This window comes from Trichomycterus rosablanca, chromosome 7 (assembly GCF_030014385.1).
Source record: "Trichomycterus rosablanca isolate fTriRos1 chromosome 7, fTriRos1.hap1, whole genome shotgun sequence".
Classification (NCBI taxonomy): domain Eukaryota; kingdom Metazoa; phylum Chordata; class Actinopteri; order Siluriformes; family Trichomycteridae; genus Trichomycterus; species Trichomycterus rosablanca.
The window spans coordinates 9660859-9674870 of record NC_085994.1 but is presented as its reverse complement, the minus strand read 5'-3'; the positions used below and the strand labels follow the sequence as shown (position 1 = coordinate 9674870).

Sequence of the window (14012 nt, the reverse complement as noted above, 5' to 3'; positions counted from 1 at the left end):
ACTGTCATGAGTGTTTTATTTTTACCATCTGGGGGTGCAAAGCCTTCTGGACCTGTAGGTTTAAAGCCATCAAAAGCCCAATCCAGCATGGCCTTCAACTCCTGTTCTTTGTTTTGTAAGGATGCAAAATTCTTCGTGCAACGTTCACCTGCCAACTACAAACAGAATATCAGCATGCTGTATGTAACCCATATCCTGGCTGGGTGTTTGACTTTGGAGTCTACTTTACCTCAAGTGCCTCATAAATGGCATCCTTATACAAAGGTAGTTTCGTAAAGGAGTCGTTGCAAAAGCACTTTGTAAATGCAGAGAAAGGTAAAAGGCCTTCTGTGTAAATCTGCAGACAAAACATTAATAAAAAATTACCATACAACACACATTACTCTCCAACACAGGTTTTCAGTGAAAAAAGAGAAAAGCACAGGCACATTTATATAAACACTTGCTGAACAACTAAAACTATATTAACTGTGTAAATAATAGAAAATAAAACAAACACTGGCATGTAGTCGGTGTATTAAACTGTCCCATCAGTGGTTATCTAAAGTATTTGAAGTTTAGAAGTTATTTTTAATGTTTAATCATTATAGACTTTAGGCTCATTTAAAGAGGCTGTGCTGGACTGTAAACATAAAACAGCAGAGCGAGCTTGTGGAAAAGAAATACATGTACATTATTGGCATCTGTCGGAAAGTCAATGATTTTAGTGAAAACAGTGAATTGACAGACCACAGTGATCATATGACACAGAGCCTTGCAATAAAAGAGCTGACAGGGATTTATACTGGAAAAGAAAGTAAGATTCTGACCTCTGAGAACATGCCATCTCCAAACCAGTTCACACGTCTCATGGATGCTTGAGACATCTTCGTCTTCCAGGCTACAACCACACCAGGCCACTTAGAGTAGCCCTTCACCATTCCCCACACCAGCTCTCCAATACCAAAACCCTTCCCATCCTGAAAAGATGACAGAAACTCATTAGTACACATCAACACACTGCAATATTAATTTAAAACTCCAATTTCCATCTAATTTAATTTTTAGTGCCTAAAGTAACCAGTATTACTATTAAAAACAAAAACAAATCGACTTACACCTGTGATCAAATACAGTTCAATATTAAGGGTCGTGCTCAAGGGCCTTGTTTGAAGAAACAATACACATTAGTGTATGATGAGTTTACTGCTCAGCTACTCAGTTCACCCTTGAGTTTCAAAGCAGATGGAAACCGAACAATCAAACTAAGAAAACCAGCAGCGGTAAACAAAATTGAGATGCTGTCACACCACTCATAGAAAAAAAACTCAAGAACAGAAGGATGCCCTTAATAGACGCAAAACTATACTGTTGCAGGCATTTACCAACTGGAACCAGAGCTAATAGTTAGCCAGACACACAGAGAGGGAGCGGTGGCCTAGTGGTACTGGATTAGTGATCGGTAAGTCACTGGTTCAAGCCCCACCACTGCCACGATGCCAGTATTGGGCCCCTGAGCAAGGTCCTTAGCCCTCAACTGCATGCATTGTATTCAGTCACAATTCTAAACTGCTTTGAATACAAGCATCTGCTAAATGTCATAAGTTTAAATAAAGAAAATAGAAACTATCAGGAATGGTCAAGGCAGAAGTAAATAATACATAATCTGAATACTTTTTTAAAATAGTCCAAGACACATATTTTTAATTCAAGGGGGAATATTGTGATTATTCTATCACATCACACTTTGTACTCACTCACAATTCCATTTAAATCATTTGAAATTACATGCATGTTTACCATCAAAATAACACTAAAAACAATTGAATGATTCCGTGAATAACAGGGTGGTGTCTCTCACTTTGAGAATCTAGGTAAGCAAACAAAATGTAACAAATCCTGTAGTAGTGCTCCAGACAGGATTGCCAGATATCAAGATTTTCCACAAAATTGAATCATTGTTACGTATATTTTAAGTTACATGACGTATTTGAATACAGAAGTGCTTGGGTGGCATTGCAGTAAATTGCGCTAACCCACTACTGCTGGGGTTCAGCCGGTCGGCTTCTACATACAGATATGATTGTTTGAGAGGGCATTGGTGTCCTGTCTGGGGTGTGTTCCTGCATTGTACCCAGTGATTCCGGGGAAACCGGACCTTCCTTGACCAGGATAAAGTAGTGGAAAAACATAAAATTAAATAAACACAGGTTTTTTTATACAGATCCTGTAACCCCTCCTGCCAATGCCATTTGTGCTTTTATTAAATGTTTACATAGTGTAACATAATGTTACTGTCACGAATGCAGCCTCTGAAGGCAAACTCATGAAGTCATGCGCACCTGCCATGCCCACCTCTCCGAGCACATTTTTGTTTATGGTTATAGTTAGAGATGGGACGATCGATCGGCTATGAATCGGTATCGGCCGATTTTTAATCAAAATATGCTATCGGCGATATTTCCTAAAAGTAGCCGAACCGATCGTGTGATATATAAAGACCATGTTAAGTTAACAGCTCAGTGGATTGATCCAGACTTTGAGCTACGAAGCACCAACCATCACATCACCATTCATCAACCATCGTACAGAAACCACAGTGAAAGCTCTTCATGACCTAAAATAACATCATTAACGTTGTGCATCATACATACGATGTAATTTTGCTGATTGTAATATTTACTTTAAAAAGATAATTCAACCCGGTCACATCTGAGTCGATTCTATCAGCACGTTATATAAACTCCTGGTTCACTTTGGTAAATCGTAAGCGGTTCTTACTTGTGATGTAGATGAGAACAGAAAACGTTACAGAGCCAATCAGAGGCAAAAGTTTATTCATTACCAAATTCGTTAGTTCAGGATCATCTGCTGAACTTTTAGCTCCTTAGACGGAACGAGTCTGATGGTTGGTTACAGATCTGTGGTAATAGCAGTTTAATTAAGCTTTTTAATGAAGCTTTTTAATGTAAGAGAGTCACACAAAATGTTCTGTAGTAGCTGGTGTTTATTTAAAACCACGACATTTAATTAATAACAGTAAACACGGAGAGATAACTGAGAAGAGAAACTTACGCTTCGCGAAAAATGACTCGTGAATCAATGAATCACTTATAGCGATACAGTGAACAAAGCGTCTCTTCTAAAGGCACACACACACACAAACACGCGCGCGCGCTGCTCCGGTTTATCTTCACTGTGAGGCTCTTTTTAAGTTTATTTATTTTATTTAAATAAATAAACCGATCGCAATCGGCTATCGGCAGATGTCCCTGAAAGGAGATCGGAGATCGGAATCGGTGCCAAAAACCCCGATCGTCCCATCTCTAGTTATAGTGTAATGGTGTGTGTGTTCAGTCTAGCCAACTCCCCTTTTTGTGATTGGTCTCCTGTTAATGATCCACAGGTGCACCTTGTTTAGGGAAAATGCTCAGGGCATTAAGGAGGCCTGTGGATCAGTCAATTGGAGACTATTTTGATTTGGTTTGGTTTTTGGCCTTGCTCATGTTAGCTCCTGCCTGTTAGCTCCTGTTAATGTTTAAGAGTCTTGTTTAAAGTTAGTTCTGTTCATGTTTTGCTTTAGTCAGTCTATGTTCTTTGTTAGCTTAGCTTAGGGTTTAGGTTCCTGTTTTATGTGTTTAGTGATTACCGTTAGCTTAGCATTTAGCTTAGTTCATGTGTGTGTGTGTGTGTGTGTCTTGTTTTGTTTAAACTAGAGATGCATGAGTACCGATACTGGTATCGGGTATTTGCCCGATACCGCGCTCATTAACTTGTACTCGTACTCGCAAACGAGGCTCCGATACTAAACATCCGATACCGTGTGCCTAGTGCACGTTGCTGCGTTATACCTAGTTCACACTACTCGATTTTTGCCCTGATTTTCGCTCGACGACTGGTCGGCGCTAGATTTGCCGGCTCGGGAGCAACTCGGCGTTCGCTCGGCGATCAAAACTCGGCTCTCGATCGCTAAGTGTGAACTATCCAACAACTCGATCCGACCGGCTCGCCGAGTTTTCTAGCACGTCAGATCAGAGCGGTAGAGAGAATCTACGGCTCTGCGTCAGATATCTGATCTGAGATGTGCGACTGGGAATGAGTGCTATGTCGAACAGCCAATGAGAACGCAGGATACGGTGTGAGGGGAAACGCAGGAGAGGAGTATAAACAGGTGGGACAGGGGGATAATATAGTTTATATCAGAATACACTGGCACACACACACGTTTTACAGTATTTCTGACCTGATCAATCTCTACAAAACATAACAACAAAACACCAACATATTTGTTAACTATATTTGCAAAAAAATGTATTAACCTCCAACTCACTATAGAACAATCCATGCTATTCGTGTTGCCAAATCCACTCAGATTCATTTATTTTTCCTCCTTGATTTCATCACATCAGCGCACAAACACTTTGATCGCTTGTTGACGTGCATTTTTGGACGTGGTATCATTAAACTTCTCGTCACTTCTCATGTGTGTTTTTGTTAAAAAAAAAAAAAGGTATTCTAAATAGGTATTGGTATCGGTATCGGCAAGTACAAAAATACATGTACTTGTACTCGTACTCGGATGGGAAAAAATGGTATCGATGCATCCCTAGTTTAAACCTGTCTTGTGTAATTTTGTCTTGTCTTTTGTTATTATTAAACGGTATTAGAAACATCTCTGCGTGTATGTCCGCCACTCTTGTCCTGTCTAGCCTATTTGTTACAGTTACTAATAATTTAGCATGTTTTCATGTTTTCTGCCAATCTGTGTAGGAAGAGACTATTCCGTTTCTATTGACAAAAGCTTGAAAAAAAAAAAAAAAAAAAAAATGCTTATATTTGCTATGTCAAAAAATGCATAATAAAAAATTACCTGGTACATTCTGACTCTCTTTCCAGCCATGGAGCTTGGTGTGGAGATGTTTGATACAGTAGGGGCGTCATCATCCTTCATCTGGAACCAAGAGACAAACAACTCATAATAAATATTAGATTAGAAGTTGAGATGCAAATCCAACTTGCTGGATTGCATACAGGAAATGACACAAAACACAATCAGAAATAAACGTCAGACAAACAGACATCATGCTAAGCCCACCACTGATCACAGGCCTCAAAAACCTGAAGTGGAAAAGCCTAACAAATTGCACTAACAAAGCATATAAGCAGAAACTCAAATGACAAAATGCACAACAGAGGAAGAGCTGCTAAGAACACAGAAGCAAGGTTCTAGAGCTCTAAAAGCAAGGACGAAATCAATGACAGACCAAGAGCCATCCAGATAATCTCATAGCATCAAGAAGCAATGCATTAGCTGTCCAGAAGGCCAGTAAATAAAGACAGCGATCAAAGTTATGGCACAAAGCACCCTGTCTCCAGCTGGGCAGGTACATACCGCCTCGTCCAGCTTGTCTTCTTGAATGCTTTGTGGTTTGGCCCAGGTGCCCGATCCAGCCTGAAAGATAGTGCGTGCCAGTGGCTTTTGGCGCAAACTGGTTTCCAGACCGAATATCCCCCTAATGGAGCCCTAAAGGACAACAAATACATGTACATACAATCCCTCACACAGACGCTGCACCTCCTGCAGCACCGCCAATGTGGAAACTAATTGACTTGAATTGCTCTGTGTCTTATAGACAATGCTATTTTACACACCTACACACCAGCTGCATGTCTGCACGTTGACCATTTTCCATGTTTTACGTTTTGTTTTTGAATCTGCATTTAAAGCCCTGGTTTTACTTTGACCTGCCAAATTAGTAAAGAAAAGCCAATATCTGCACCTTATGACTACCTTACGTCACAAATTCATCCCTAGATGTGCCACGCCCCTCTTTCCGGGAGCACTCTCAGTCTCCAGACAACAACCATTTTGGGATTGGCCTCTGGCTAATTAGCCTCAGCTGTATCTAATGAGCGAATGTTATTTAAGAATGGAGCTTGGGACTCTACAGGGGAGACTATTTGATATGACTTTAATTTTGGCTCTTTGCTCATGTTAATTTGATTTGAATTGTATTTAATGTGACATGTCTCTGTTTGAATTTGTTTGATTAGACTCTGCCCTGTCAGTTTGCCTTGCTTTTGCATTTGTCTTTTAGTCCTGTTTAGCTTTGTTCAACCTTGTTTAGCCCTGTTTAGCCATTGTCTGTTAGCCTTTTGTTCCTGTTAGCTCTGCTCTCTATGTTCTGTTTGTCTTAGTCTAGTTCTTGTTTAGTTTAGGAATATAGTATAGAGAATGAGACAAAAGCACACCATACTACAGGGCACACAAACACTTGAATGTTCCGCTCACTTTTTAATGGCATTTCAAAACTGGCAGTGCTGCATGATGGGATGCAGTACCCTTCAAAGATAGCTCTGATAGCATACTGGATATTTTGGCCGGAGTAGTATGTCATACTGGTATCTTTTATGTAGAGGAAAAAAATCATTTTGGTCACATACTGATTTGGGGCCAATGTGTTACATTTTCCTTGATCTCCACTTCATCTGTCATGATGCCCATAGCAACCCTCAATGTGTAATTGTTTAGTTCTATTGTCTGTTACACCTTGTTTTTACCTCTTGTTTTTGTAACTGTGGTTTTCATGGTTTAAACTTTACATATTTTCCTATGCATTTACCTATGCACCTAGTTCCTTGTTCTCCTGTTCTTTGTTTCACTTTCAGTATTGACCCTTGCCTGGTGTTAAGATTATGACTGGAATCTGATACGAAAATGTGATGGGTGATGTTTCTTTCTCATCTTTCCTTTCTATTCCATTCATCCCTCTCTTCCTTTATTCCCACTTCCTCTTCTTTCCACAAGTGCACCTGTTTTTAATAAATAAATGATTATGCATCTACTAGTGATGACCCTGTCTGCCTGTTGTTCAAACTCTGCTATGACATACATTTTTAGATTTACCCTAATAAAGATAATTTTAATAATATAAACATGCATCCTGCCAGTCAGACATTGTTGTAACGGGGGGGGGGTGTGTGTGGTGAATAATAAAGTGGAGGTGATTTTAATATTTTATTATATATTATTATTTCACTTATCATTCACAAACACACGGGTTGGACCCACTGTGCAGGATGAAAAATGTATGAACTAGTGTGGTAGTGCTTTTGATACTTTAGTTTCCGCCCTACGCGGGATTCGAACCGGGGACGGCAGATTAGACGCGCTTCCGTCTGCCCACTGCGCTATACGCACAGCGTGAGTGAATGGCAGATAGTTCAGCTTATCAGCCTGTGATTCCTATGTCGCACCTATGAACTAAACCCCTAAACTAAAGTACACACTACCTAAAAATAATGATTAAACTCTCAAAATAAAATAAAATAAAATAAAGGTTCAGCGTGTGAGTTTTCCTGATAACGCTGATAGCGGATGTGTGCTTGATGCACGGAACAATAAAGCGAGAGAAAGGCGTGGCAGCCCCGAATCACCTCGGCAACGCTGCTCACGTTTGAAACTCGCCCTAGACTCTTTCTCTCTTTCTTTTCTTTCTTTTTACTTCTTTCTTTCTTTCTTTTCTTTCACTACTTTTCCCTTTACTGAGTACACTGTTTCTTTCTAACTGTTATAGATATACAAACAAAATACCTCTCGGGTAAACCCGATACCGTACCGGCTCTGTCCGTGACAATTCAAAGACTTAGCACCGCACTGTTGGGAACGCGCATTAATATAGCAGCGAACCCAGGTGCTGCAAATCTTCGCTGATGAGTGCGGTGGTCTGTGGGAAATGTAGTTAATTCAAACTACGGCGTGCCGCTGGGCGTTTTCTATTTCCCACAGTAGCGGCAGAAGCCGCTTGTCCCGTTACAGAATCCCCCCTGCTAGGAATGGCTCCCGACGTTCCCATGCCTGCTGCTCGGTTACGGTGGAATTCCCGAATAAGTTCTGGGTCCAGGATATGTTTAGCTGGGACCCATGAGCGCTCTTCCGGGCCGTAACCTTCCCAGTCTACCAGGTATTGTTTGGAGTTCCTGACCTGACGAACATCCAACAGACGTTTAACTGTGTAGGCTGGGGAACCAGCTATCAACCGAGGCGGGGGAGGTTTGGTTTGGGAAGGGGGGTTATAGGGGCTGCAAAGCACCGGCTTGAGGCGTGATACATGGAACGTAGGATTTATTTTCATAGTTCGGGGAAGGGCTAGGGTATATGCTACCGGATTGACCCTTCTTAAAATCTTGAACGGTCCCACGTATCTTTGGCCTAGCTTACGCGACTCCATGGACAAAGGCAAGTCTTTGGCTGACAGCCATACTTGTTGTCCAGGTCGGAACGACGGGCCCAAACGTCTTTTCCGGTTTGCTATAATTGTTCTGGACACAGAGGTGGATCTAAGGGTATTTCTTGCTCTTCGCCAGGCTTGTCTACAACGCCTGACCAGCTGCTGGGCAGAAGGGACTCCGACGTCGGCTTCCTGCTCTGGAAACATGGGTGGTGGGTACCCGAATTGACACTCAAAGGGGGACATGCCAATTGATGAATGCCAGAGTGTGTTATGGGCATACTCTGCCCAGAGCAGGTGTTTTGCCCATGTTGCCTGATTAGTTGAAACCAGACATCGCAAGGTCCTCTCCAAGTCCTGGTTTACCCTTTCAGTCTGGCCATTTGACTGGGGGTGGAATCCAGAGGAAAGACTAACTGAGGCTCCCAAAAGCCGACAGAAAGCCTTCCAGAACTGACTAGCAAACTGGGGTCCCCGATCTGAAACCAGATCACTAGGCAGTCCATGGACTCTAACCACCTTGTCCAGGAGTATTTCGGCGGTCCCTTTGGCCGTGGGGAGCTTGGGTAGGGCGACGAATTTGCTGGACTTTGAAAATCTGTCCACAATTACCAGTATGACAGTATTGCCTTCTGAGGGTGGCAAACCTGTGATAAAATCTAGTGACAGATGTGACCAGGGACGGGACGGGATGGGTAGAGGGTGTAAGAGACCTGTGGGACAAGATCGAGGTTTTTTGTTGCGAGCGCAAGTTTCACAGGCCCCTACATAGGTTCGTACGTCTCTGTCCATGGCTGGCCACCAAAAACGTCGTCGAATGAACTCAAGAGTTCGAGTGGCTCCAGGGTGTCCCGCAAATGGGGAAGTGTGTCCCCAGTGAAGCATCCGTGCTCTGACGGATGTGGGTACATATAATGTCCCTGGAGGACCACCACCAGGATCGGGCTCTTGTTGCTGAGCCTCTTGAATAGCTTCCTCTAGACCCCATCGTAGTGGGGCCACTATTCGAGATCCTGGTATTATAGGCTCGCTGGGAGAAGAGGAAATTGCGGTTTCCCACTGTCTGGAGAGGGAGTCAGGCTTAATGTTCTTTGACCCTGGCCGGTAGGATAAGACGAAGTCAAATCGGCCAAAGAACAATGCCCACCTAGCCTGGCGCGGGTTGAGACGCTTGGCGTCTTGGATGTACGCCAAGTTCTTGTGATCCGTCCAGACTAGGAACTGATGTTTCGCCCCCTCCAGCCAATGTCTCCATTCCTCAAGGGCGAGCTTGACTGCCAGCAGTTCTTTATTGCCAACATCATAATTTCTCTCAGCCGGGGTCAGTCGGTGAGAGAAATAAGCGCAGGGATGTTGGAGGTTGTCAGGGCCTGCACGTTGGGAAAGAACTGCTCCGACCCCTGCATCAGAGGCATCCACCTCAACGATAAAAGGGACCTCAGGGTCGGGCAGTCTAAGCACTGGGGCTGATACAAGGTGCGTCTTAATAGTCTCAAAAGCTTCCTGGGCCTTGGATGTCCATTGAAACCGACCTGCGTTCTTTTTAGTTAAGTCGGTCAGGGGAGCCGCAACGGAGCTGAAATTGCGTATAAAGCGGCGGAAGAAGTTTGCAAAGCCTATGAAGCGCTGGACCAGCCGTACCGAGGTCGGGCGTGGCCAGTCAGAAATGGCCTTGGTTTTGGCAGGGTCCATTTGCAAACCTCCTCTGGAGACCACAAATCCCAGGAAGGATATACTGTTCATATGGAACTGGGATTTTTCCAGTTTTACAAACAGGTGGTTGTCCAGAAGAAGGTGTAAGACGCGCCGAACATGTGCTACGTGTTCATCTAAGTCTTTACTATATATCAAGATGTCGTCTAGATATACAAAGACGTATTGCCCCAGTGCTTCCCGGAGTACCTCATTTATGAACCGCTGAAAGACGGCGGGTGCATTCATGAGGCCAAAGGGCATCACTTTATATTCATAATGGCCCGATGGGGTGATAAAGGCCGTCTTCCACTCATCCCCTTGTCTTACTCTGATGAGGTTGTAGGCACTGCGTAGGTCCAGTTTTGTAAAAACTGATGCCTGCTGCAGAGACTCAAAGGCAGTGTTCATCAGGGGTAGGGGATAACGATCCTTAATGGTTATGCGGTTCATACCTCGATAGTCTATGCAGGGGCGCAAGGTACCATCCTTTTTATCCACAAAAAAGAAGCCAGCCCCTGCTGGCGAGGTGGAAGGTCGAATGAATCCAAGAGCCAAAGCCTCCTGTATATACTCATCCATCGCCTTTTGTTCAGGTGCCGAGAGTGCGAACAACCTCCCTCTAGGTGGTGTTGATCCCGGAAGGAGGTTGATTGCACAATCAAATGAGCGATGGGGGGGTAGGATTTGGGCCCTGCATTTGCTGAACACCTCTCTGAGGTCATGGTACTCCGGAGGGACCATTGACAAGTTAGTGACTTCATTTGGTGCCTTGGAGGGTGTGGGGGAGGTTACTCCTCCTACTAGGCATGTCCTTTGACAAAGTGGCCCCCATAAGGAGATCGACCTAGTGCACCAATCAATCCTGGGGTTGTGTTGCTGCAACCATGGAAACCCCAGGATGAGGGGTAGATCTGGGGCCTGGGTCAGTAGTAGGGCGATTTCTTCTACATGGCTCCCTAGACGCAGGGTAATGGGATGAGTCTGGCGAGTCACTGCCCCAGATCCCAAAACCCTCCCATCAATGGTGGAAATTTGTTGTGGAACCTCTAAAGGAATGGTAGGCATTCCCAGGGCTCTAGCTAAAGCTACATCAATAAAGTTTCCTGCGGCTCCTGAGTCGACAAAAGCATTCAAACATTTCTGCTGTCTAGCGCCCCATGTAAGCCTTGCCTTCAAAAATACCCCAGAGGTTCGAGGGGTTGCCATATGGTCCGTCACAGGTCCCCCTTCCTGGGACGGACGTTGGCTTTTAAATTTGATTCTGTTTTTGGTCGGTCTCCTGGTCTTGGGCAATAACCCCGGTCCCTAGATGGAACTGGGCCAGGGCCCTGCAGATGGGTATTACCCAACTGCATGGGTTCTTCTGCTGCTTCGACAGGGCTAGCAGTGGGGGGCAGAGCTAACACAGGAAATCTGGAGAAAGCCCCTTCAGTTCTAGGACGCCACTGGGGCTTGAACGATCGGCTGCGGCGTCGTTCTCGGAGGCGGTTGTCCAGACGAATGGCCTGCTCATACATGAGCTCAAGTGACGATGGTGGGTCTCTGGTGGCCATTTCGTCCTTTAGTTCTTCCGACAAGCCCTCCTGGAAGGCCGCAATAAGAGCTTCAGCATTCCACCCACTCTCCGCAGCCAGTGTGCGGAACTCAATAGCGTATTCTGCCACTGAGCGATCTCCCTGCCGAATACGTAGGAGGCGAGAAGCCGACTCTCTTCCCCTAACCGCACTGTCAAAGGTTTGCTTAAATTCATTAATAAATAACTCAAGGGACGCACATAGGTCGGGCCTGTTCTCCCATATCGCAGTGGCCCATGTAAGAGCTCGGCCTGACAGCAGGGCAATGATATGGGCGACTTTGGCTCGCTCGGTGGGGAAGCTTGAGGGCTGGAGCTCAAATGCCAGCGAGCACTGCAACAAAAAACCCCTACACCGGCCTGGGTCCCCATTATAGCGGTCTGGGGCCGGCAGATGGGGTTCGGAGCGGTGTGCACGTGGGGCATCCTCCAGGATAGGAGGAGGTTGGCTGCTGGCTTGTGGAGGGGTGGTCGAAGGGGGGTTAAGATTTATGGCTTCCAATCTATCCATGATCTGCTTCAAAACCTGGGCATGTTGGTGAAGAATGTTGCCCTGGCGCTCCACCACCTCCTTGACCTTGTCCATCTCTGCTGGGTCCATGTTTGGCTAAGTCTTTCTGTAACGGGGGGGGGGTGTGTGTGGTGAATAATAAAGTGGAGGTGATTTTAATATTTTATTATATATTATTATTTCACTTATCATTCACAAACACACGGGTTGGACCCACTGTGCAGGATGAAAAATGTATGAACTAGTGTGGTAGTGCTTTTGATACTTTAGTTTCCGCCCTACGCGGGATTCGAACCGGGGACGGCAGATTAGACGCGCTTCCGTCTGCCCACTGCGCTATACGCACAGCGTGAGTGAATGGCAGATAGTTCAGCTTATCAGCCTGTGATTCCTATGTCGCACCTATGAACTAAACCCCTAAACTAAAGTACACACTACCTAAAAATAATGATTAAACTCTCAAAATAAAATAAAATAAAATAAAGGTTCAGCGTGTGAGTTTTCCTGATAACGCTGATAGCGGATGTGTGCTTGATGCACGGAACAATAAAGCGAGAGAAAGGCGTGGCAGCCCCGAATCACCTCGGCAACGCTGCTCACGTTTGAAACTCGCCCTAGACTCTTTCTCTCTTTCTTTTCTTTCTTTTTACTTCTTTCTTTCTTTCTTTTCTTTCACTACTTTTCCCTTTACTGAGTACACTGTTTCTTTCTAACTGTTATAGATATACAAACAAAATACCTCTCGGGTAAACCCGATACCGTACCGGCTCTGTCCGTGACAATTCAAAGACTTAGCACCGCACTGTTGGGAACGCGCATTAATATAGCAGCGAACCCAGGTGCTGCAAATCTTCGCTGATGAGTGCGGTGGTCTGTGGGAAATGTAGTTAATTCAAACTACGGCGTGCCGCTGGGCGTTTTCTATTTCCCACAGTAGCGGCAGAAGCCGCTTGTCCCGTTACAATTGTATAATAATTTGCTAGCCACTGAGCAACAAATGAAAGCTACAAAAAATAAAATAACATTATAAAAACAAAAAGATGGGTTAAACGTTTTTGTTTAACTGGATTCAGTTCAGTTCAATTAAGTTCAGGCATCTGTAAAAGATGTGACCTATGCAATGTTATGATCAGATTATTAGAACAAAAATAAAACTATATTTACCTCATTTGTCCATTCTACATCACAGTCATCGTTCCTCCAATCCATCTCTGGAAAACATAAAGTAAAACTGAAACCCAATGACAAAACAATGAGCTGTTCTAAATGAGTAAAAGGAGGAGCTTTAAAAAATTACTTTATTTAAACACTCCCACTGATTTCATTTCATTTGAGTCGATCAGACTGAATTTGCTATTATAAGTAAACTTAAAAAAATAGTAATTTCAACTTAAAAAGGAAATAAAAAAATCAAGCTGCCTTTATAAAGCAGTTTATATAACCACCATAACTACCATATAACTTAAACTGAGCTGAAATGTCCTGTTCAAATATCTCTTACTGGTTATCTTCTGCAGTCGCACCGTGCACGGCTTCACAGAGGCTGAACCGTCAACCATTTCTGGAAAACAACAGACTGTTGTAATTGTTGTAAACTTTCAACTCTACACTCTTTATTATCTTGCATACTACTGCGGGAACCAGGATATACAGGATATCCTGGGGTATACAGGATATCAGTGGTTCTCAACCAGGGGGCCGCGGCCCACTAGGGGGCCTCAGTGAGACTAGAGAGAGGTCCCATTGCATTTGATTGAGAAGAGTAAAAAGAATACACCTTCCAATCTTGTAAACTTTCAACTTTCTGCTTTTGTTTAAATAATTATTATATTAGTCGAAGATGTAGAGCAACTGCTTATTGGCTGCTCATCAGCAGTGCTAAAGTCTTGTTTTTGCTGCCATCTGAAAGCCACTCTTAAGTTTTAGGTGCTAGGTGATAGTTGATAGAGGAGTTGCTTTAAAAAACAAAAGTGCTTAAACTCTTCGACTCATGTCCTCATTAAAGCTAGTAAAGATGTGTGAA

At 43.9% G+C, this 14012-nt stretch overlaps 1 protein-coding gene across 1 annotated transcript in view; it reads right to left on the bottom strand.

Annotated features, from left to right (window-relative positions):
• dnmt3ba (DNA (cytosine-5-)-methyltransferase 3 beta, duplicate a) overlaps positions 1 to 14012 on the bottom strand; it is a 34198-nt gene that overhangs the window by 8679 nt on the left and 11507 nt on the right. The window contains exons 8-14 of the mRNA XM_062998334.1: positions 13491 to 13550; positions 12044 to 12069; positions 10464 to 10487; positions 4850 to 4930; positions 810 to 959; positions 230 to 337; positions 26 to 155 (exon numbers count right to left, since the gene is read on the bottom strand). Of these exons, the coding sequence (XP_062854404.1) occupies positions 26 to 155; positions 230 to 337; positions 810 to 959; positions 4850 to 4930; positions 10464 to 10487; positions 12044 to 12069; positions 13491 to 13550 (579 nt within the window). The remainder of the gene's footprint in view (positions 1 to 25; positions 156 to 229; positions 338 to 809; positions 960 to 4849; positions 4931 to 10463; positions 10488 to 12043; positions 12070 to 13490; positions 13551 to 14012) is intronic.